This window comes from Xyrauchen texanus, chromosome 39 (genome assembly GCF_025860055.1).
Source record: "Xyrauchen texanus isolate HMW12.3.18 chromosome 39, RBS_HiC_50CHRs, whole genome shotgun sequence".
NCBI lineage: Eukaryota > Metazoa > Chordata > Actinopteri > Cypriniformes > Catostomidae > Xyrauchen > Xyrauchen texanus.
Genome location: NC_068314.1, coordinates 3,921,869 through 3,944,573, shown reverse-complemented (window position 1 = coordinate 3,944,573; position 22,705 = coordinate 3,921,869). Strand labels below are relative to the sequence as shown.

Here is a 22,705-nt window from a genome sequence, read left to right as displayed (position 1 = left end):
CTTTCTTATGATGTGTTACATTCATACGAGCAGACAGAGAATTACGTTTGAAGTAAGTTTGGAGCAGAAGAAATAGAAATAAACCTTGTGTAAACTGTCAGCTTTACTCTAAGCTAAAATGCTATATTTAGCCATTTTACATGCACATGTTACCAGACACGATCATATTTATTATCAAGAAAATTCAAGTTGGATCATAATTTCTATTTTTCTAGTAGGCTAGTTCTTTGGTATTAGGGCAAAATTCATATTCTTGATCATAATTTTTGTATTGTTTTCCTGTAAAAATATCTAAAAATCCTTAAAACAAGATCAGTTTGGTTTATCTTGTTTTAGAAACAACACTGCACAAGATATTTGGGTTTTTCAGAGAATGTATTTTTAACATGTGTATTTTGTCTTACTGTAGGCCTACTGGCAGATTTTATAGTCAAAACAAGTGAAAAAATCTTCCAGTGCTGAAGAATTAATCCAAAGTATTTAAAATACGTTACTGACCTTGAGTAATCTAATGGAATACATTACAACAGAATACATTACAAATTACATTTTACAGCATGTATTGTGTAATCTGTAGTGGAATACATTTCAAAAGTAACCCTCATAACCCTGTATGCAGGAGACTTTCAGATATTTGCTGAAAATGACTCCCTCTGCTGTCATCATGCTGATACAGCACAAAATATTGAATAAAGTATACTGGTACAAGTGCTATTTTGGGATCAAACTGCTTGATAGCAGGTGTAACAAAGTACAGCAGACTGCAGAATTTTAATTTGAAAATGTCAAAAATGTTACATTATTGAAATAATAGGATATTTGTTCCATGTCCAATGCGACTTATAAAAAATGCTTTAGCTTCACAAAAAAACATCATTGTGATGTTAGGAAAAGAAGTGCTAATACAAATAACCCTAATAGAAAAACAAATGTAATTAAACTTTAAACAATAAAACAATTTTAAAAACATCTTTAAAAGTAACAACATATTTTTTTTAATTACTTGTAAAGTGATCAATGGAAAGGAGGAGGCGAGAACCGGCTTGACAATATAAATAATAGTTTTAATGATAAACTTAAAAGACAAACACACACATGACGGACATGTCCGTAAACGATCTCTCTCTCCCGCACGATCCTCTGCAATCGACCTTTATCCACCTCTGAGGCTTGATTAGCCTGATAAGGTACCGGGTGTGATCATGACCCGGCCCCGCCCTCCGCTCTGCCACAGTACTATATTCCAAAAATAAAATAAATCGACCTTTGACTGACTGACAAATTCAGTTGCAAAATGGATTGCTGTGCGCTGTAGGCCAGTGATTGGATTATGTTTATATGCCTTTTTTTAAATGGTCTTATCAATGTTTTAGTTATCTGCAACAATAATGTCATGCTTTTTAATTATGCATTATTATTTTTATAATATATATTTTATTTATAACTACTTAAACATACAGTAACTATAATTATTTATTAATTATATATTTAATTTTTGTTATTTAAGGGGCTTTCTCACCAAATATTTAAATATGTGATTAATTAATAGGCATATATGTAGATAGTTTGACTAAATGTTTGAGTTGATTAACAACCCTTGTGGGGGGAAAAACTTTATTTACAAATGTGTTCAGATACTGTACTTGTCAAATTAAAAAGTAAAAGTATTAATCGGTACAATAAAAAAAATAACAGAAGTATTTTTCAGAACAATATACTTCTTTTTTAACAGATTTTGTGACCTTGATCTAAAAATATTGTAAAGCTGATCACAGAATATTATTAGCAGTAGAAATGACAGGGGTAGACAAAATACTTTTTTATTAACCATTCGTCTTTATTCGTTCAATCTGAATTTATTTATAAGGAAAAGATCTTGATAGATTTAACAGCTTTGTCAACAATACACACACACACACACACACACACACACACACAAAGACCACAAAATGTTAAAACTGTATTTGTTACAGCAATACTGAAGAGTCTGAATTATAGTCATTTAAATCAGTTTGTGTTGTGTTTGTGAATTCTGTTTCAGCCCATGAAAGAGAAGCTTGAATATACAATATGAATATAGAGAAAGAGTTGAATGCATGACGTAGTGCAGTCCATATCACCTATAGAATCAGAAAAACAACAGAAAACATTTCATTTCATATGACATAACTACTGGTGAAATGTGCAGATTCTCTGTGGTGAAGTGTGCCAGACTGTAATTCTTCATTCTTATCATAATGTATGAACAAAGTATTTAAAAAAAAAAAGCTATACTAATGGCTAGGGCTGGGTATCGTTCAAAATTTTTCGATATCGATACCGATATCTTGACTTCGATACCAGTAATAATACTGGTATTATAAATAATAATTATAATGATGATAATAATCACTGAAATATAAATTGTGCTTCGTGGACGTGTTTTTGTATTATTTTAAATAGTTTTTATTATTTTAAAGGCTGCAGGGTAAACTGCTCTGTGGAAATAAAGTGAACTGAACTCAAAGCACCTCCTGAACTGATGTCTGAGGTCATTTGCAGCACTCATATAAAATAGAAATCGGAAGGCAGAAACAAAGTGTGAGATCCTCAGATGCAGGTGTTCCACGAGACTGCACGCCTCTGTATCAGCGCGTCATATATGCACATATACGGCTTTTCTGTCATCTGTACTCAATAATGTAATAAAGAGTGTTTCTTCAAACGCGTGTCATTGTGTCTACGGGCAAATTATTTATAATATTAATTTGATGAAAATAATTATATTATAGTAATATAATAATAGTCTAATAATTATTATTATTATTTAATAGATTAATGGGAAAACGAGCCAAATATTGTCATGACATGGTCAAAGGCATCAGCTATTGTGATCTCTCTGACCATCATTGATCCCGAGATCATCGTCTGTTTGCTCAACCCCAATGTGCATTTCTCTCTCAATTAACACAATGTTCAGACAGTCTCTTGCTGGTTTTTACGACACATTCAGAATCATTACCGCTTTCTCGGTGTCGCTGTGGCTCGCTTCATGCGTGCGCTTGTAAAATGTATATTTTAAAGGCTCATTATTACAGTTTAGTATTTCTCTGTAAAGTAGAACAGTGTTAGCAATATTACTGCTAACATTCTTTCTCAGCCCTGAAACTCAAACCATTTTCTGATACTAGTGTTTTTCCTTGATGCCTAAACACAGCCAGTCACCAGCACTTTTAGATTTGGGCACATCTAGCATGCTACATGCTGACGAGATTAACCCCTTAGGTATCGAAATTTGGTACCGAACGACAAGACATTTTTCGATACTCGATTGTTTAGAGGCAATTCGGTCGGTACCTTAAATGTATCGAACTCGATACCCAGCCCTACTAATGGCAGTGGCACAGTAGTTTTTCTAAGGATTACTATGGTAACTGTAGTTGTAGACCACATGTTAATTAAGAGACATTTTATCTCTTATCCAAATCCTAGTGAGCTGCCTACTTAGGCAAAGTAATATTCTAATTCAGAACTCTGTTGGAATCATCATGGAGTCGATTCTCCATTGCACATTACGTGAGGAGTGCTATTTGTATGACGCATGGAGATGCTGTCTATTTAGAGCGTTCCAAGTCGGTAACTTAAAAGGGTGCATTTGGTAGTATGGTGGCTTTGAAGACAGCTCAATAGGATGTTGAACAGGCCATTATGTAAGATGGTTGCAGGTTTTATTAACAGTTAGTGTTGATGTCAAATATCAGCTCTGAATGGATTAGGAATGGTTGATGTAGTACTTTACTATAGTATAGACAAATACTCGCATGTTAAATAGTTTAGCCATTATGAGTGCATCACCTGTAGAGGAGATAAAATACACAAAAATCTGATATTGTTTTGAATACTGAAAAGACCACGTTGTTCAATCAGACCACAATGGGTTTCAAACGTTGCAGAGTCCTACCTCCTTTTTCCCGCTAAAACGGAGTTGAGGTATTTCTTGGCTGCCATCTGTTTACGGTATCGGCTGTAGTTGTCTGTGAAGACTGCATCTGAGTGACGTTTAATTGGCATCTGCTCCACACCCAAGTCATCACTACAACATACATACAGGAAATTACATCATCTCGCTGTTAATAGAGCTTTTTGGGAACTCACTGTTAAAAGTTTAATTGAATCAGCCGTCACAACAGATTCCACTTCACCTGTTCAACAAATTGACAGCTTACACAACTATTTAAACGTCTATATGAGCAGGACATGCTGCATATAACTGTGAATGTCATGAAACCTGTCAATTACATGTCCACCTTTTTTTAGTAATAGATCATTTGCATTGTGATATTAATTTAATGGCAAATAAGCACCGCCCTCCTAATGAATCTCTCGAATGATATATTAGTAACACTTTACAATAAGTTTGTGTTTGTTAATATTAGTTAACTACATTAAATATATTACATATTTTACAGCATTTATTAATTTATGTTAATATTAATAAAAAAAAAGTTAATTGTTTATTCATGTTAGTTTAAAACAGTGGCATAGCCAAGGGTAGGACCCAGGCCCACCCAGATTATTACAGATTATTCTTTCACTTTAAATATCTATTGATACAAGTTTTAAAAATGCATAAATTCTGATATCTGAAAGTGTGAAAGAAATGTTTGAATGTGGCCCTTCTCTGTTGTTAAGGAAAATGTATTTAAAAACAAATTAGGCAAAAATTTGGCCCATCCATTTTTATTAAGGCCCACCCAAAAGTAATTTTCTGTCTGCGCCCTTGGTTCATAATGAATTAACTTATGTTAACATATGCAACTTAAAACATCTGAAATATGAGCGAGACTTCAATTTTTTATTTATTTATGTAATCATTAAAGTATTCTATTCATTTTAAATTAACAAATGTAGTTGACTAATATAAAAGAATACAACCTTATTGTAAAGTGATACCATGTAACTCATTAAATAGATTTTCATATAAAGTTTATCTATTTTAAGCTTCTTCTAATATATGAAATAGCAAGAAATTAGTTGTTAGATACACCTAAACTTGTAAAAAAAACAACAAGAAAACATATTAGTTTATGCATTAAGCATCATAAACTAACAATGAACAATAATTATTAACTTGCATTTATTGGTAAATGTTTCCTAATTAATACAAATGTTAACTTTGTTCATACGTTCAAATTGTTCATTGTTTAGTTAGTCCATAATGCATTGGCTAGTGTTAACATAGACATCTTCAAACATCTAGGCCAATATGAGTGAGGTATTTAAAAAACTTCTATATTAATTATGAATCATTTCATTGTTTTATTATTTTGAAATGAATTGTAACAATGTTTTAGTATATTTTGAAATCAATATTAACCAAGATAAATAAGTGCTGCAAAATAGGGACGGGTGATACCAGTTATTTTGTTTTCGATCCAATACCAATAATTTCCAATATCATCGATATCGATAGCAATACTTCTATTAAATATATATATATATATATTTTTTTTGGTGATTTCTTGGGATAAAATGGGTAATTTAAAATATTCTTTTTAGTCATAATTCAAGAAATGTTTTCTATGCATTTGTGAGCCTAAAAAGAAAATGATTAGACATCTGTTTTGTTTACCCTTACAGAAATTGACCATGGTTTCAATACAGTAACTATAGTTTAACCATAGTATTTAGTTAAACCAGGGTTACCAGACAATTAACCATGCTTACTACTACAATATTACTGTAGTAAAACCATGGTTTCACCCCCCCAATATAACCTTATTGTAATGTGTTACCAAAAACGTAAAACATCTGGATGCATTATTACGTTAATTAGAATTTGTCCTTCATTCTCCTTACCTGACTCTTTTTGCAAGCAATGACTCCAGATATTCTTTAGCAGAAAGTTGTCCGAGCAGTTTGCTGTATCCACTGGTGAACAGTCCATCAGCATGCCTCGATGGTCTAGGAGGAATATATAGATAAAATCTGTGTTTTATTATATTGTGAGATGATTAATCATCACTGCCTTGTTAGTTATTATTAATAATTCTCTCCATACATCTCAGTGCAACAAATTGTGTTTTAAACACAATTGCACCTGCTGGACGAAATATAATTAGAAACAAATAAGTCAAAGTTCCCATCCAGTGGGACTGGGAACAATAAACTCCATAATGGTGACTTCAAATGAAACACTATTATCCCACAATACAGTACGATATGGTTATTTCTTTTTCAGCCATTTGTTGTGTTATGACAGAAAATGAACTAGCCTGCATTGACTTCTGAATGCAGTATTTTATTGAAAGAAATGACTGTTAAATCCTAGCAATGTTTTATATTTTTGCCTTTAGTTGGCAAAATGGATCTATTATATTTTAGAGTAAATGTTCCGGATGCTGACACTGATGCCATGTGATATTTCCATGTACCTCTCAACTGTGTTTGCGATGTCATACAGGAGTTTATATGCATCTAGATCTTGTAGTGACGGGTCTCTGCTCCAGTCATCTTCCACGTCTTCGTCAAGACCTGATCTAAAAAGAATTAATGAGACAAATCGTGAACAATACACAAACAAATCAGGATCATTCCAACAATGTATCATTTGTTGCAGATGTTTTCAGATGTATATATGTACAGTAAGTCTAATTTCTAAATTAGCTTACAGTATATAGTTTATATTTGTATGCTAATGGTAACACTTCATAATCATTTTGTATTCATTAACATTAGTTAATATATTAGGTATCAGGAACTAACAATATGCAATATTTTTGACAGTTTCATTTTTTTGTTTGTGTAAGTTATAAATACAATTGTTATGTTAACATGTACCATTTTGTATATGAAAAAGTTTAGTATATGTTAAAATGAACCCTGATGTCATTGTCCATGTTTATTTCTTGTTAACTAAATAATGAATACAACCTTATTGTAAAGTGTTAAGTTTCTTCTAAAACATAAAAGAGCAAAACATTGGATGTCAGATACACCGTTGGTTCTTAAAGTAACAGTTTACAATGAGTTAACATACTAGTTAATGTTTTGCAGAATGTATTCATTTTGATTAATGTTATTTTATAATTATAATATTGTTCTTATTTCATAGTAGTTTATAATGCATTAACTAATAATAATGTATACAACATTAGGAGGAATTAAAATGAACAATTAATCAATGCTGTAAAATTATGTCCATGTTTAGTTCATGTTAAACATTATGTTAATGTTACCGTATAAGACACATTTATTTAAATCAAATTAAATTTTAATATAACATAAGTGTAAAGTGTTACCACTGAAATAATATTACAAATATAAATGATATATATTAATTTATAAATAAACTTTAATTTGCACTCATGATAAAAACAGCAACAAACATCAATTATCTTTGTTTGCTAAATATTATTACAGTTTTGAGATTGCACGTGTAAATTACGTCAAACAAACATGTTTTTTTCACATTGATCTATTAATGCAATGAAATAACTTTTAAGGTACCCTTTGAGTGTAAAGATTAAAAAGGAGTTAGTTCATTTTTAGCTAATTATTGATAACCATGATGGTAACACTTTACAATAAGGTTCCATTTGTTAACATGGTCTCTAATGTGAACAATGAAACAATACTTTTACAGCATTCATTAAATGTTAATTTCAACATTTGCTAATACATTTTTAAATCAAACGTTGTATATGTTAACATCGGTTAATGCACTATGAACTAACATGAACTAACAATAAACAGTTGTATTTTTATTAACAAACATTAACTAATATTAATAAATGCTGTAAAAAATACAGTATTCTTCATTGCTTGCTCATGGTACCTAATGCACACCTCATTGTAAAGTGTTTTCACCATGATAGATTATATCTGTATCTCTCACCTCATGTCAGGATATGGCGAGATCGCAGGCAGTGCGAACGTCCTGCAGCACAACACGCTGCAGATCACAGTCAAGAGGAGCATCTGAAAACTGCTTAGTGAAGTCATTGCTATCTGTTGACCAATGCAGAACAAAAATATTAAGTTAGATGTAACGTTCAATGCATGTTTGCATGTCAAGATTATTCGTCCTTGTTGCAAATCCTCAGTTGACAAATTACAAGGATATGAACCTTCTTTTTCAACATAAAGATTTTAGATTTTAAATATACATTTTAATGTCACTATACATTTTTTTCACGTTTTTAACAACCTTTAGGCTTTTCTACCTGTTCCCTTATTAAATGGTCTATTAAAGCTAAAAATTTTACATATTTTTTTACCCATGTGTTTTCAAAAAGCATGGATTTATATATTATATAGTACTATTAACATTCAAGAACAACAGTACTCACGGTTGAGATGTTTTTTTAGTATACAAGCTCCGTCCACTGTGCTGACACCTGTACAAATGAAGACTAGTTTTCCTGCACCTCCTGTCTGTCTGTGTTCCTCTGTCTGTCTCTCTCTCCAGGCATCTTGCTTTTATACACCTGATTATTCACTTTACTGAAGATCGCTCAGCATCTGTCTTGCGTCATGATGGTCCCAGCAGAATACATGCACTGGGTGATCTGGTGGTCAAACTTAAATTGAATTTTGTGGAATAATGTGTAGTTGAGAATGATGCTGACTCATTAGACTTTTTAGTTTTTACCCTTATCCTCATATTTTGATGTTATGTTTTCACCGGAAGTTATTATTTTATATCTGTCTCTGAATAGTCAGGCGTATTATTATTATTATTATTATTATTATTATATTAACAATTTGTATTGCTAATACTTAAGCCTTTAGACATGTGCATACATGTTGGAGCAAACCCCTAACCCTACACTCCATTGTGGCAGTGACTGTTGCATGGAAAAGCACTTAATTAACATCTAGATAGTGATTTTAGCTTTATAAACGAGGCTGTAATGTGCTTGTTTTGCATATTTTGTTGGAAAAAGTCACTTAATTCAGGTACCGTGTTGATGGTTGAAAAATGTTGAATGCATATTGTCATATTTCAGAGTTCAGGATGGTCTCTGATGGTAATTCGGCATCTTCATTAGATTGAGAGAGGTATGACGTGATGAGTGTTGTATCATGGTCATTATGGAAGCATCAGTCAATCGTATTAGAGAATTCTGCAGGTCTGCTAATCTAATATTACTGCCGAATAATTCTCTCAACACACAGTATCCAGGTCAATTGACAGTATGAAAGGTAATTTACTTCAAGTAGAAATAGCTTACAAAAGTCTGGAATGAACTGAATACCTGATGCTGTACTTGAAAAACCCATATGACCTTCTTTTTCCTGTGGAATACAAAAGGAAATGTTAGGCCGAATTATAGCCTCCCATTTTATTGCATCTGTGTTCAATACAATGAAAGTGAATAGTGATTGAGACTAAACATCATACTGCCAGAGGGAATTTAATTTTGATCCTTTCATTTTGGAAGGAACCAAACCTTTCATAACCTAAATATACAACCAATGTAGAAACCACAGATGTTTCTCTATCCTGGGTGGCTGTTAATGCTTTTATATTCTTACAGTGAAGTTCTTCTTCTTTCTTCGTTCAGGGGTAAAAATTGTTTCTAAACAGCCGAGCAACGGTATACTATTTCCGAACATTTAGACACCCACAACCGCAGTGGGACTGCATTTAGAAGAACATTTTAATATGAGCATGCTCAGTAAAACCTTAACTAATGTGACATTAAAATTCATTATCAATGACTTTATGCCTCATTCTATGAGTAGAATTCATATGAGGTGAGTAGATGCTGTTTTAACCACTCGATGATGATATGAAATAGTATATTTGGAGTAGAACATTTTTAATTTGTCTTCTTTAAAACCTGAATGAATAATGCTAATGCGCTAATATGCTATGTAGCCATAATATGCACCGATTACAATCTTGTTATTGTGATTTATGATAACACTTATACTATTGCAAAGATGAGTGTTTAAAAGTGTTAAATATACATATTGCACATTTAATGTGCAGAATAAAGACAAACGAATGATGATAGAGGGAAATCTTACTTCAGATAAATGGCACATGAATTAACTGACACTTGAGAGTATTTGAGTAGAGTTGGAAAATGCCTCTATGTGAATGATCATACAGTATAAATATATTATCGTTTGCCAGATTGCTTAGAAATCTACTAGCACAACATTGAGAGACAAATGCTTCTGAACAAGTTACAAACTTACTTTATGTACTAAAGGTTAGGTGTTTGATCATATCACTAACCCTGAGTGAGCAATAGTAATAGTGATGATGATCACTATCAACAATAATTTGTTCTTGTGTTATTAAATGGTTACTTTTTGAAATACTGCAATATGATGTAATAACTGACTCAAGTATCCATCGGGAACAGGTGTGTAATGGATAGACAGGTGTAAATCATCACAGTATGTGAGTGTTGGGCTGAACTGTGTTTGGTATCTTGTAGCAAGCAGACTGACTGTTATTATGATGGCCTGCAAATTTGTTAAAAAGGCTCTCCAATCTGTACTAGATGTATAAAAGCGACACTAATGCCCCCTTGTGGCTAAATGAATATTAAGCGAAGAGATTGAAGACGTGCATTAACGGCACAGTTTTTAGTCATTGGGGCTTGTTCTATAGCACATACAACGAGAAAGTTTGATGGAGTTATGCTGCTTGTTTTGATCGGTTTGACAGAGTGCGTTCATATACCAGTGAGTAATCTTTCTTCAGTTATTGATTACCTTACGAGTTGTATTTCAAGTATTACTATTTTGATGTTAAACCGGTAATTTGATATCTTTTGATGTTACGACGCATACATTTGTTTATTGCATCGCGGAGATTATCTGAGGTAGATACATGTAAAGAGGGTTAAATATCTATTTGTGAGCATGTAATCTCAAGTTCTAAGTAAAGTTGAGCATGTATAGAATTATTTATTATAGATAAGGATATATGATGATTATATCATCTCTGTACAATCGCTTTGATTGAGATCACGTGTCAGAGAACGTGACACCATTTTATCTGCGTTATTTGACTCGGTCTTTATGTTACGTGATTTATATTTGTATACATGTGAAATATTGAGTCATTGCATGTATAATATCACTAATAGTAGTATTTAGTGGTTTACTATCTGCCAAATTTGATGACTCTAGATGTTATAATGTATGGATAACTTAGTACTACAATGCTTGCTTATGTTCTTCTGTGCATATAACCATGTGAGCAATGTTATCTTGAATATGTTATAATTTAAGTATTGTTATTTCTATTTCATTTAGAACCACTACTGTTTAACTGTGGCTGCAAATTACCACCCATTAAAGAGATATACGTCTCTGACCGGACGTCTTGTGACTGCTCATTTTCCACCAGAATATTACATAGTCTCCATTACAAGTGGTCCTTCGAGCCGGATCTAGGAACTGTCACAAGTAAGATGCATCAGAGTGATCCTGATACCAGACCTGGATCTCCTGAGCCCACTGTCAGACCCCGGAGATCAGTGCGTTTACCTAGTTATCTATCAGACTTTGAGGTCACCAGATATCACCCAAGGCTACAGTCATGGGACAGAGCAGACATTTCTTCTCCTGAACTGAGTGAAGATTATGAGCCACCAGGAGCAGCCTCACTCAACATAGTTGCCACCTGCCATGAACACAGACCGAGTCCTCAGCCTTGGCAGCCAATAGAATGGAGCTCTATCAGGGAAGATGAACAGCAGCATAACATCTCCTCTCCACAACCTGAGTTGTCATCAGTAGTTTTAGCAGAGTTTCAGCAGCTTAAAAAAGAGAATGAGGAACTGCGGCATTATACAAATGCACAGATGAGACGGTTAGAAAAAAGGAATGAGGCTCTAGAATCACAGATGAAACGGCTAGTGGGAAGCAACCAGCCCAGTCATCATTTAACAGGTATGTCCTCACCAATCCCACAGCCTCGTCTTCATCCTCCACAAAGTGCCAAAGAAGCTAAGCCTGTACCCTTACCCCGATCAAAGCTGCCTAAAAAAGTGAATGATGGTGCAGATGATCAGGTCAGACATGACTTCCTTTCCGACTTAGATCAGAGGCTTAAAAGGCTTGAGATGACTTCACAGCAGACCTATTCCAGGTCTATCTCACCTCTACGGTCTTCCCCTCAGAGACCCTCACACCATAGCAAAACAGATGATAGCAGAGGTGTCAATCGTCTCACAGAGCAACGTATCCCTTCCAGCCAAGAGAGCACTTACCGTGGACCAGCTCCCACCATTCCAAACTTTGTAAAGCCAGACCCAAGAGCATTTTCTCGGTTACGAATTGCGTTGGAGAATATTTTACCAGCTGATGCCACCGAGAGATTCAAGTTTCAGATACTTGTTGACCACCTAAAATTAGAAGAAGCTCTGCTTATAGCAGATTCTTACAGCAACTCCTTGTATCCCTTTTCAGATACTATGGAAGCACTCAATCAGCAGTATGGACAACCCCACCAGCTGGCCCTTCAGAGAATAGCAGAACTTATGGATGCCCCTAACATCATCAGTGGAGATGTGAAAGCTTTCAGGATGTTTGCATTAAGAGTTCGCTCATTAGTTAGTATGCTTCAGCAACTGGGCAAGAAGGGTTATGTTGAATTGGAGTGCGGATCCCACATGTCAAGGTTATTGTGTAAGCTACCACATGATCTGCATACAAGCTTCAGAAGGTTTATCTATCCCCACCGAGTATCTATCCCTACATTACTGGATTTCTCAGCCTGGCTAGAGTTCGAGCTGCAGGTTCAAGAAGATCATTCTTGGTTCTCTCTTTCCACGATTAAGCCAGTAGCCATGAGCAGAAAGGGATAAATTAAGGATTTGAAACGTCCAAACAACCCAACAAGTATATTCCTTGGTACTGAGAAATGCACTGTCTTAAGAGCCATGCCGGTGAAGGATACTGAGTCTAAGTCCAGAGAGAGAAATATCTTCTGTCCATATTGTGATGGACATGATCACTACTTGAATGGCTGTACTGGTTTCAGTCAGTTGAACAGAGATAAGAAAGTGAAATGGATTCAAACAAACAATCGCTGTTGGCGTTGTGGGTGAGGGCACCAAGCGGCAAAATGTAATCTCAGAACTCTTTGCAAGATCTGTAACAGCAGACACTTGTTGGTCCTCCATGAGGTTAATATTCGACTCACCACAAAGACAAATGACTCTCCTGATCCTGGATCTTCTGAGAGCTGCCTAGTGAACACCACCACAGAGACCTTGTACCTAGATCGACCCACTGGCAGCCGCCAAGTTTTGTTAAAGCTTTGTAAGGTGCTCTTGAGAAATGGCGATCATTGCTTGGAAACTTACGCCATACTAGATGATGGATCCGAACGTACAATACTCCTTCACTCTGCAGTTCAACAGCTTAAGTTGACGGGTCAGCCTGAAGAACTAGTTTTACGTACAGTACGTCAAGACCGCCACAATCTACAAGGGGCTGCTGTGGCTTTTACTGTGTCACCTGCCTTCCAACCTGAGATTTCCTACAAGATTCACAAGGCCTTTACCGCTGAACCACTCAGGCTGGCCGAACATACACATCCAGTCAGGGAGTTACAGAGCAAGTACCGGCATCTACAGGGATTACCGCTGCAACAGGTTGATTCTGTACAGCCACTCCTCCTCATAGGTTCTGACTATCCACACCTCATTACACCAGTTGAACCAGTTTGTCTAGGCCCTCCAAATGGACCTGCTGCCATCAGGACCCGCCTGGGTTGGACACTGCAGGGTCCCACTCAAGAAATTAAGCATTGTCTCTCAGAACAACAGTGTCTCTTCACTTCTACTTCCTTTTCCCCTACCGACCTGTATAATCAAGTGGAGAGATAATGGCAATTAGATGTGCTTCCGTATCACAGTGAGAAACTCATTACTCGATCCAAGCGAGATCAAGAGGCCATTGCTTTACTTGAGTCAAAGACTACTACAGTTATGGTAGATGGAGTTGCTCGATATGCCACTCCGTTGCTTTGAGTGAAGAACATGCCCATACTGCAAGCACCAAAGGATAGTACCTTGCCTTGTCTCAGAGGAATAGAAAGGAGGTTAGCCAAAGATCCAACTCAAGCAGAATCTTACAGGACAGAGATGAAGAGGTTGGAGGAGGAAGGATATGCTTCAGTGATATCTCCAGAACATGTAGAACAGACAACTGAATCATGGTATATCCCCCACCATATGACTCAGCACAATGGAAAGAACAGAGTCGTTTTCAACTGTTCCTTTCAGCACAGAGGGAAGAACCTGAACCAACTCCTACTTCCAGGTCCTACATTAGGCCCTACCCTGATGTCTGTTCTGCTTAGGTTCTGTGAGCACACCGTGGCTTTAAGCAGTGACATCAGGGGAATGTTTCATCAGGTGCATCTACTGCCAGAGGATCACCCTCTGTTACGCTTCCTGTGGAGAGATCTCAAGAGAGAAGAGCTTCCCCAAGTCTATGAGTGGCAAGTCCTTCCCTTTGGGACGACATGCAGTCCATGTTGTGCAATATTTGCATTACAGAAACACATCATGGATTATAGTCAACCAGGAGAAGATGTCCGTGAAAGCATTGAGAAATCCTTCTATGTGGACAACTTCCTCCAAAGTTTCAGTTCCGAGGAAGAAGCAGAGTCACTGGTGATAAAGTTGCGAAACCTCTTAGTTACAGGTGGGTTTGATTTAAGACAATGGGCTAGTAACTTCCCTAATGTCCTGAGCCATGTCCCATCTCATGCAAGGTCCACCAGTATTGAATTGTGGCTGACACAAGGTCAACCAGATGCTCAAGAACCCACACTTGGACTACACTGGCACTGCACATCGGACACACTGTCGTACAAGTACCGTCCCATTGACTACTCAGTCCCCACAATGCGCAACATTTATAAGGTCTTGGCTAGCCAATATGACCCATTGGGTTACATTGTCCCTTACACTACGAGAGCTAAAATATTAGTACAGCGCCTGTGGGACAAGAAGAGGGAATGGGATGATCCCCAACTACCAAGTGAGTTACTCCACGCCTGGCAGGTATGGGAATTGGAGTTGCCAGACCTCCAACTCATCTCTCTCCCCAGGTGTTATGTTACTGCAGAATTAGACAACACTCAATGTCTAAGAGAGATACATATCTTTTGCGATGCCTCAGAGCAAGCCTACGGCTCCGTAGCCTATCTACGGACAAAAAGTCCCCAGGGAGACATAGAAGTAGCTTTCCTGACTGACCGTTCAAGAGTTTCCCCCCAAAAGCGGCAATCAATCCCTCTTTTGGAGCTGTGTGCTGCCTTAACTGGAGCTCAGCTGGCTAAGCTTCTGATGTCAGAGCTTAGCATTCCAATCCAGCATGTCACACTCTGGTCTGATTCAACTACTGTGCTAACCTGGATCCAAGCTGACTCATGTAGATTTAAGGTTTTTGTTGGAACGAGAGTCGCAGAGATACAGGAATTGACCGACCCAGGGGCTTGGCATTATGTAGATTCCAAAACAAATCCAGCCGACGACATCACACGTGGCAAAACTTTGGCTGAGTTGTCCAAAAAAGCCGGTGGAACCAGGGTCCACCTTTCCTCCTTCTACAACTGGATCAGTGGCCTCAGAGTCCACGTCTCCATCTACAGAGGGAGGATGAGGAGGTGAAACGAGCTACCTTTTGCGGGCTTACTGTTCCAGCAATAAATCCAGCGTTGCCTGATTGTGGTCAGTTCCAGTCCTATGACGATTTGCTCAGAACTACGGCCCGGGTATTGCATGGGGCGGCTGAGGATAATGATGTTTTGACAGCAGATGAATACCAAGAAGCAGAACTAGCTCTCCTCCGACTGGCACAGAGCCAAAGTTTCCCTGTTGAAGTCTGCCATCTTAAGTCAGGTAAACCTTTACCTACGAGTAGCCGTCTCCTGTGCCTTGCTCCGGAATATGATAGTGATATGCAGCTCCTTAGGGTTGGTGGTCGCCTCAGAAGGACAGAACTACTAGAGGAATTTGCAGTTCACCCCATCGTTCTTGACTCTAGACATCCCCTGAGTAAGTTGATCATTCAAGATTTTGATACAAAATTGCACCATCCAGGAGCAGAACGTGTATTCGCAGAAGTGCAATGTAAATACTGGATCTTAAAGGGCAGGGAAGTTATTCGGCAACATCAAAGATCTTGTTTAGGCTGTAAAACGTTGAGAGGTAAGCCGAGCACTCAGAAGATGGCTGACCTTCCCCCATCAAGACTGAGCTTATTGCAACCTGCCTTCTACTCAACGGGGGTAGATTGCTTTGGACCCTACCTCGTTAAAATTGGAAGGAAGAATGAGAAGCGATGGGGGCTTATATTTAAGTGTCTGACAACACAAGCTGTGTATTTAGACATCCTCAGCAACATAGACACTGACTCATTCTTAATGGCCTTCAGACGATTCATCTCCCGTAGGGGGAAGCCATTTGAGATCATCTCAGATCATGGGACGAATTTTCGGGGTGGTGATCGAGAGTTACAAGAAGCTTTCTCTGCACTTCACCCAACCTTAAAAGAGCAGTTAGCCAGCCAACAGATTCAATTCAAGTTCAATCCCCCTGGTGCTCCACACTTTGGAGGCTGTTGGGAAAGGGAAATTCGATCCCTTAAAACTGCCCTCTGTGCTACTATAGGGGATCAGATTGTAACCGAGGAAGTCCTACGAACTGTACTTGTTGAGATTGAGGGCATTCTCAATTCTAAACCCCTCGGTTATACCTCGTCTGATGTAGCTGACTTAGACCCAATCACTCCTAATATGCTGCTTATGGGGCGGCTGGACTCATCCCTACCTCAAGTGGTGTATCCACAATCAGAGATGCTGAGTAGAAGACGGTGGGGGCATAGTCAGATTATGGCAGACCATTTCTGGAAACATTTCATCCGCAATTACCTACCAGGACTTCAGTCACGCCAAAAATGGCACAGAGAGTCAGGAAACTTAACACTGGGAACTATTGTCATGATTGTTGACCAGCAGCTCCCTCAGGCTCTGTGGCCAGTTGGACAAGTTACTAAAGTTTTCCCTGGAGAAGATGGTAGAGTCAGGGTGGCCGAGGTTGACGTAAAGAACAAAATCTACCTTCGCCCAATTTCCCGTCTTATCAGCCTCCCTAATCTGCCAGACTGATTACCCTTACTACTGTGCCCAAATTGTGATTGCCTTTTTTAAGGTACACATTTACAGAACAAATGTGGGGGCGGCTGTTAAAAAGGCTCTCCAATCTGTACTAGATGTATAAAAGAGACACTAATGCCCCCTTGTGGCTAAATGAATATTAAGTGAAGAGATTGAAGACGTGCATTAACGGCACAGTTTTTAGTAATTGGGGCTTGTTCTATAGCGCATACAACGAGAAAGTTTGATGGCGTTATGCTGCTTGTTTTGATCGGTTTGACAGAGTGCGTTCATATACCAGTGAGTAATCTTTGTTCAGTTATTGATTACCTTACGAGTTGTATTTCAAGTATTACTATTTTGATGTTAAACCGGTAATTTGATATCTTTTGATGTTACGATGCATACATTTGTTTATTGCATCGCGGAGATTATCTGAGGTAGATACATGTAAAGAGGGTTAAATATCTATTTGTGAGCATGTAATCTCAAGTTCTAAGTAAAGTTGAGCATGTATAGGATTATTTATTATAGATAAGGATATATGATGATTATATCATCTCTGTACAATCGCTTTGATTGAGGTCACGTGTCAGAGAACGTGACACCATTTTTATTTGTTATTTGTGTTATTTGACTCGGTCTTTATGTTATGTGATTTATATTTGTATACATGTGAAATACTGAGTCATTGCATGCATAATATCACTAATAGTAGTATTTAGTGATTTACTATCTGCCAAATTTGATGACTCTAGATGTTATAATGTATGGATAACTTAGTACTACAATGCTTGCTTATGTTCTTCTGTGCATATAACCATGTGAGCAATGTTATCTTGAATATGTTATAATTTAAGTATTGTTATTTCTATTTCATTTAGAACCACTACTGTTTAACTGTGGCTGCAAATTACCACCCATTAAAGAGATATACGTCTCTGACCGGACGTCTTGTGACTGCTCATTTTCCACCAGAATATTACATAGTCTCCATTACAAGTGGTCCTTCGAGCCGGATCTAGGAACTGTCACAAGTAAGATGCATCAGAGTGATCCTGATACCAGACCTGGATCTCCTGAGCCCACTGTCAGACCCCGCAGATCAGTGCGTTTACCTAGTTATCTATCAGACTTTGAGGTCACCAGATATCACCCAAGGCTACAGTCATGGGACAGAGGAGACATTTCTTCTCCTGAACTGAGTGAAGATTATGAGCCACCAGGAGCAGCCTCACTCAACATAGCTGCCACCTGCCATGAACACAGACCGAGTCCTCAGCCTTGGCAGCCAATAGAATGGAGCTCTATCATAAAATTTGTAATAACCCCCTGAGGTCCTCATTTCCTGCGGCTGCATCAAAGGGACAGTCAGATCAGATCTCTGGATTACAGCGATCGAAAAACCAGATATGGATGTTAGCCACTAATTAACAAGGTGCTTTTTGTTTTTGTTTTTGTTCTAATAATGCAACACCCTTAAAAGAATAGTTCACCCGAAAATGAAAATTCTCTCACCATTTACTCCCCCTCATGCCATCCCAGATGTGTATGACTTTCTTTCTTCTGCAGAAGACAAATTAAGATTTTAGATCTTATAGCCATAAGACTCCAGTGGTTTAATCCACGTCTTCTGAAGTGATCCAATCGGTTTTGGGTGAGAACAGACCAAAATATAACTCCTTTTTCACTGTACATGCTCGATTACACTCCTTAGTGCTTTATGCATGTGCAGAGGGCTAGATGGTGCAAAGCAAAACGTCTAGGTTACTGTTGTAATCTCCATTCCCCGATGGAGGGAACGAGACGTTGTGACACTAGGGGACTTTCTTGAAGGCCTCGGTTACCTCTGAACTTGAGAAAATGCCAATGAGATATTGGCAGACAGAATTTGCATATCCCTCCCCCGGACATACGGGTATAAAAGGAGGGAATCGTGCATCAGTTCATTCAGGTTTTGCACTGATGAGCCAAGAATAAGGTTCGGCCATTACAGTGGCTCGGTTCAGCGTTGTGGCTGGGGGACACAACATCTTGTTCCCTCCATCAGGGAACGGAGTTTACATTTACATTTACATTTATGCATTTGGCAGATGCTTTAATCAGATGCGACTTACAGAGCCCTTATTACAGGGACAATCCCCTCGGAGCAACCTGGAGTTAAGTGCCTTGCTCAAGGACACAATGGTGGTGGCTGTCGGGATCGAACCAGTGACCTTATGATTACCAGTTATACCATCACCACTCACCAGTTTACAACAGTAACCTAGATGTTCCCCATCTGTCGCTCACTCGATATTGTGTGGAATGAAGCGACACAAGGGGTCCCTATTCAAATACGCCATGCGCTGAACCGTGTACTCCTCCCTCACAGCAGGTAGGATCTACCACCGCGCCATTTCCACATGTGGCCTGAAAACCCATGTGACGTATCTCGCCACACTTTACCTCCCCCCAGCTTGGGCAGGTGGTGGTCTCTGCAGGGTCTTTTCATCCTGAAAGAATAGGAGTTGGAAAAGAATGCATTCCCCGTGCGTGTGATGGCGTTGAAATGGCCACAGCCGCTTTAACTCTATGCGAGAAACATAGAGAGAGAAAATGCACAGCTGGCACGTCACTTGTTCCCTTCCTCCGGGATGCCGGGAACCTAAAAAGATGATGACGATTTTTATGGGGTGTTGGGGAAGGGTACGTGCAGTCTGACGCAGCCTGTTGCTTTGGCACGCAACCTACGTCAGCAGCTCACGTACACGGTTCAGCACAAGGCGTGATTGAATAGGGACCCCTTGTGTCGCTTCATTCGACACAGTGTCGAATTGAGCAACAGACGGGGAACGTCTAGGTTACTGTTGTAACCTCCGTTCCCTGATGGAGGGAACGAGATGTTGTGTCCCCCCGGCCACAGCGCTGAACCGAGCCACTGTAATAGCCAAACCTTATTCTATACATTTTGTTAGTAGTGTGAAGTGTGGTAACTACTTTTCCAAAAGAGTACCATGACTGTAATTTAACTACTACTAAGTTATGAGTTACTTCATAGTTTCTGTGTGGCCCCATCAAGTGTTCTTGTACTGGGGCCAAAAGATACTATTTACTGCCACTGGTTAGGGCTTTATTCTAATTATTAACAATAATAATACTGATATTTGCCTTAGCAAACACTTACAACCTCCATAAGGAATCCATATCTTTTATCTCTTGATTTTCCGAATCTCTGATGCTGTTTGCAGGCTGCATTTTATGATTTGACATGTTCAGTTTCCCTGGTTTAAGGCTGAACTGTGTGATAAATTTTACAATAAACGCTTGTCTCGCTATATGTCACAAACAGACAGCAATTAGCTCAATCCTAAATCAGTCCTGAGTGGTTGTGAAAAGGGCAGTTCCTGTGACATTTGAGCCTTTGCCTCTGTTAATATCTAAGCTGCTTCCTTTGAAGTACCAGCAATTGGTATGAAATAAATGGCAACAGTTTTATATATAGGAGAAAGACAAGGCCTAACAAAACAATTTGGAGCCCATTTGTTTTTCCCACATTGAACCTCATGCAATTTCTCAAATTTCCTATTTCAATCAGGTCCTCTGCAGATGATGATGGTGAGATCTGCTGGTCTTTATCAATGAATCTGACCTCAGTATGACGTGGCAAGCTTGTTACGGGAACTTCTCTCATGCATCACTGATGAATCAGGACCATAATCTGAATTAGTGTAACATGTTTCTCATGCATTAAATGAAGATCTCTTCAACCATTCTCCATCAGTAAAAACATAATCAAGAAATTCATAATAATAAAAATACTCAAAAAGTGTCACGGTCCTGTCACTCTGTCAGTCTAGGTTTTTGTCTGACAGGACCGTGGCATTATTGTCCCGTGTCTGTGTTGTATTTCGTTGTCTGTCTTTGTGTGGGCGCATGGTTTCGGTCGTATTCCCTGCCGTGCGCTCGTCAGCCTGTCGATGACTGGAGTATGGTGTCTGGGTCCTGACACTCATGCTCCATGTCTGTCTGTTATTGATGTGGGTGTATCACGCTTATGTCATCTTGGCAGCATGCACTCATGTCAATAGTTTATGTCTGTCTCTCACGAACACGGGTGTGCCTCGTGTTGTGTTGTGCGCCTGGGTCGCGAGCTGTCTTCATGTTGTCGGTCTAAGGTGTCGGGCGTGTGTGTGTGTGGCCAAACTCTCACACAGGTGAAAGTCTTGTTTTTGTCGCCTGTTGTGTACATCGCGTGGTGTTTGCCTCGCGATGTACACTCATGTTTTATTTAGTGTGAGAATGTGTGATATTGCTTTATTTGGCGTTGCTACGTATTCTCTCATCTTGTTTGTCGGTTGGCATGGGCGTATATGGCGTATATTGTCTCATTGTCTTGACGATGTTCGCTCATTCCATTGGGTGTTTTGTTGTCTTTTGAGAGCACGTGGCTTTGTTTTGTTTCTTTATCGCTGCGTGTCTCTCTGTCTTACGTCATACCCCGCCTCCTTGTTAGCTTATTATTAGTGTTTGCTTTCCAGTGCCAGTTCATCTTGTTTCCAGTCTTGTGTCCTCATTTATTCCTGTTGGTCTTGCCTGTCGGTTTCCTGTCTCATTTTTATCCTGGTCCCAACCCAATCCGGTCAGTCCTGTTCCCTGCTGCCTTCTGCCCCAGCCTTGGTTCATTCATTTTCTCCAATGGGGTTGTTTATGTTTCTTCCCCCCTGTGGGAGTTTTAGCTCTTCTTGTTTGTATTAATTAATTTATTTTAACTTTAAAATGCATGCTCTATATTTGAAGCTCATGCAACTTAACCTGTCCTCAGCGAAAATGTTTTGAAATGTCAAAAATGAATTAATATGAATATCAAATGAAAGGTAAAGATCTGTAAAATATCAAACAATACATAAAGTAAACTTTAAATTATACTTTCTATAAAACACTGTCTATGAAGGTTGTGTCATCACTTTGCATCAGATTATTTTTATATTCCTGAAAAAATTAGACAATGTCATGGTCAGCTATAACTCTGCGTGCTCCTTTCCCACGTCCTGCTCATGGTGGATGCAACAGTAGGACACGTGGTCTGGTAAGTTTGATTAGTTTTTATATTCCAAACAAACATTGTTGAAGTCTCTGTGGTCACAGCTTCAACATGTCAACCCAGTCATCCCATTGTAATGATTTCTGTCAAGAATTATGGAATCTTTTTTTCATTTTAGTTTAGGTTTTTATAAAAACCTGTTACCTTACATGGTTCGTTAGATGAGACCTTTATATACAAATATATACATTTCAAATTCATTTAGTATTTAAAAATAAAATGATAAAAAAAGTTTTTGCCCTTATCTCAAGAATCAGCAAACGTTCAGGAATACTTACTCAGAGGACTGTTGTGTTTTGAGAGCAGTCGCATTAAGAGGTAGTTTTTCTGCTAATGTGGAGGGGTCTAATATAAGAAGAATGTATATTTAAACTAATTAAACCCAATAACTGAAATAACTGGCACATGTGCTCACAATCCGTGCAGTTATTGTACACAGTTGGCTTGTTTAATGGGCAAACTTCAGAATACAAATGTAGCATTCACATAGTGGATGA

At 38.1% G+C, this 22,705-nt stretch overlaps 1 protein-coding gene across 1 annotated transcript; it reads right to left on the bottom strand.

Annotated features, from left to right (window-relative positions):
* Positions 1-1,854: 1,854 nt before the first annotated feature.
* vipb (vasoactive intestinal peptide b) lies at positions 1,855-8,448 on the bottom strand. Its single transcript, XM_052111922.1, has 6 exons — positions 8,331-8,448; positions 7,877-7,989; positions 6,414-6,518; positions 5,839-5,943; positions 3,941-4,072; positions 1,855-2,120 (listed from the first exon to the last, which is right to left on the bottom strand). Exons 2-6 carry the CDS (start codon positions 7,981-7,983, stop codon positions 2,117-2,119), a joined length of 453 nt encoding a protein of 150 aa, XP_051967882.1. The 5' UTR covers positions 7,984-7,989; positions 8,331-8,448; the 3' UTR covers positions 1,855-2,116.
* Positions 8,449-22,705: the final 14,257 nt, after the last annotated feature.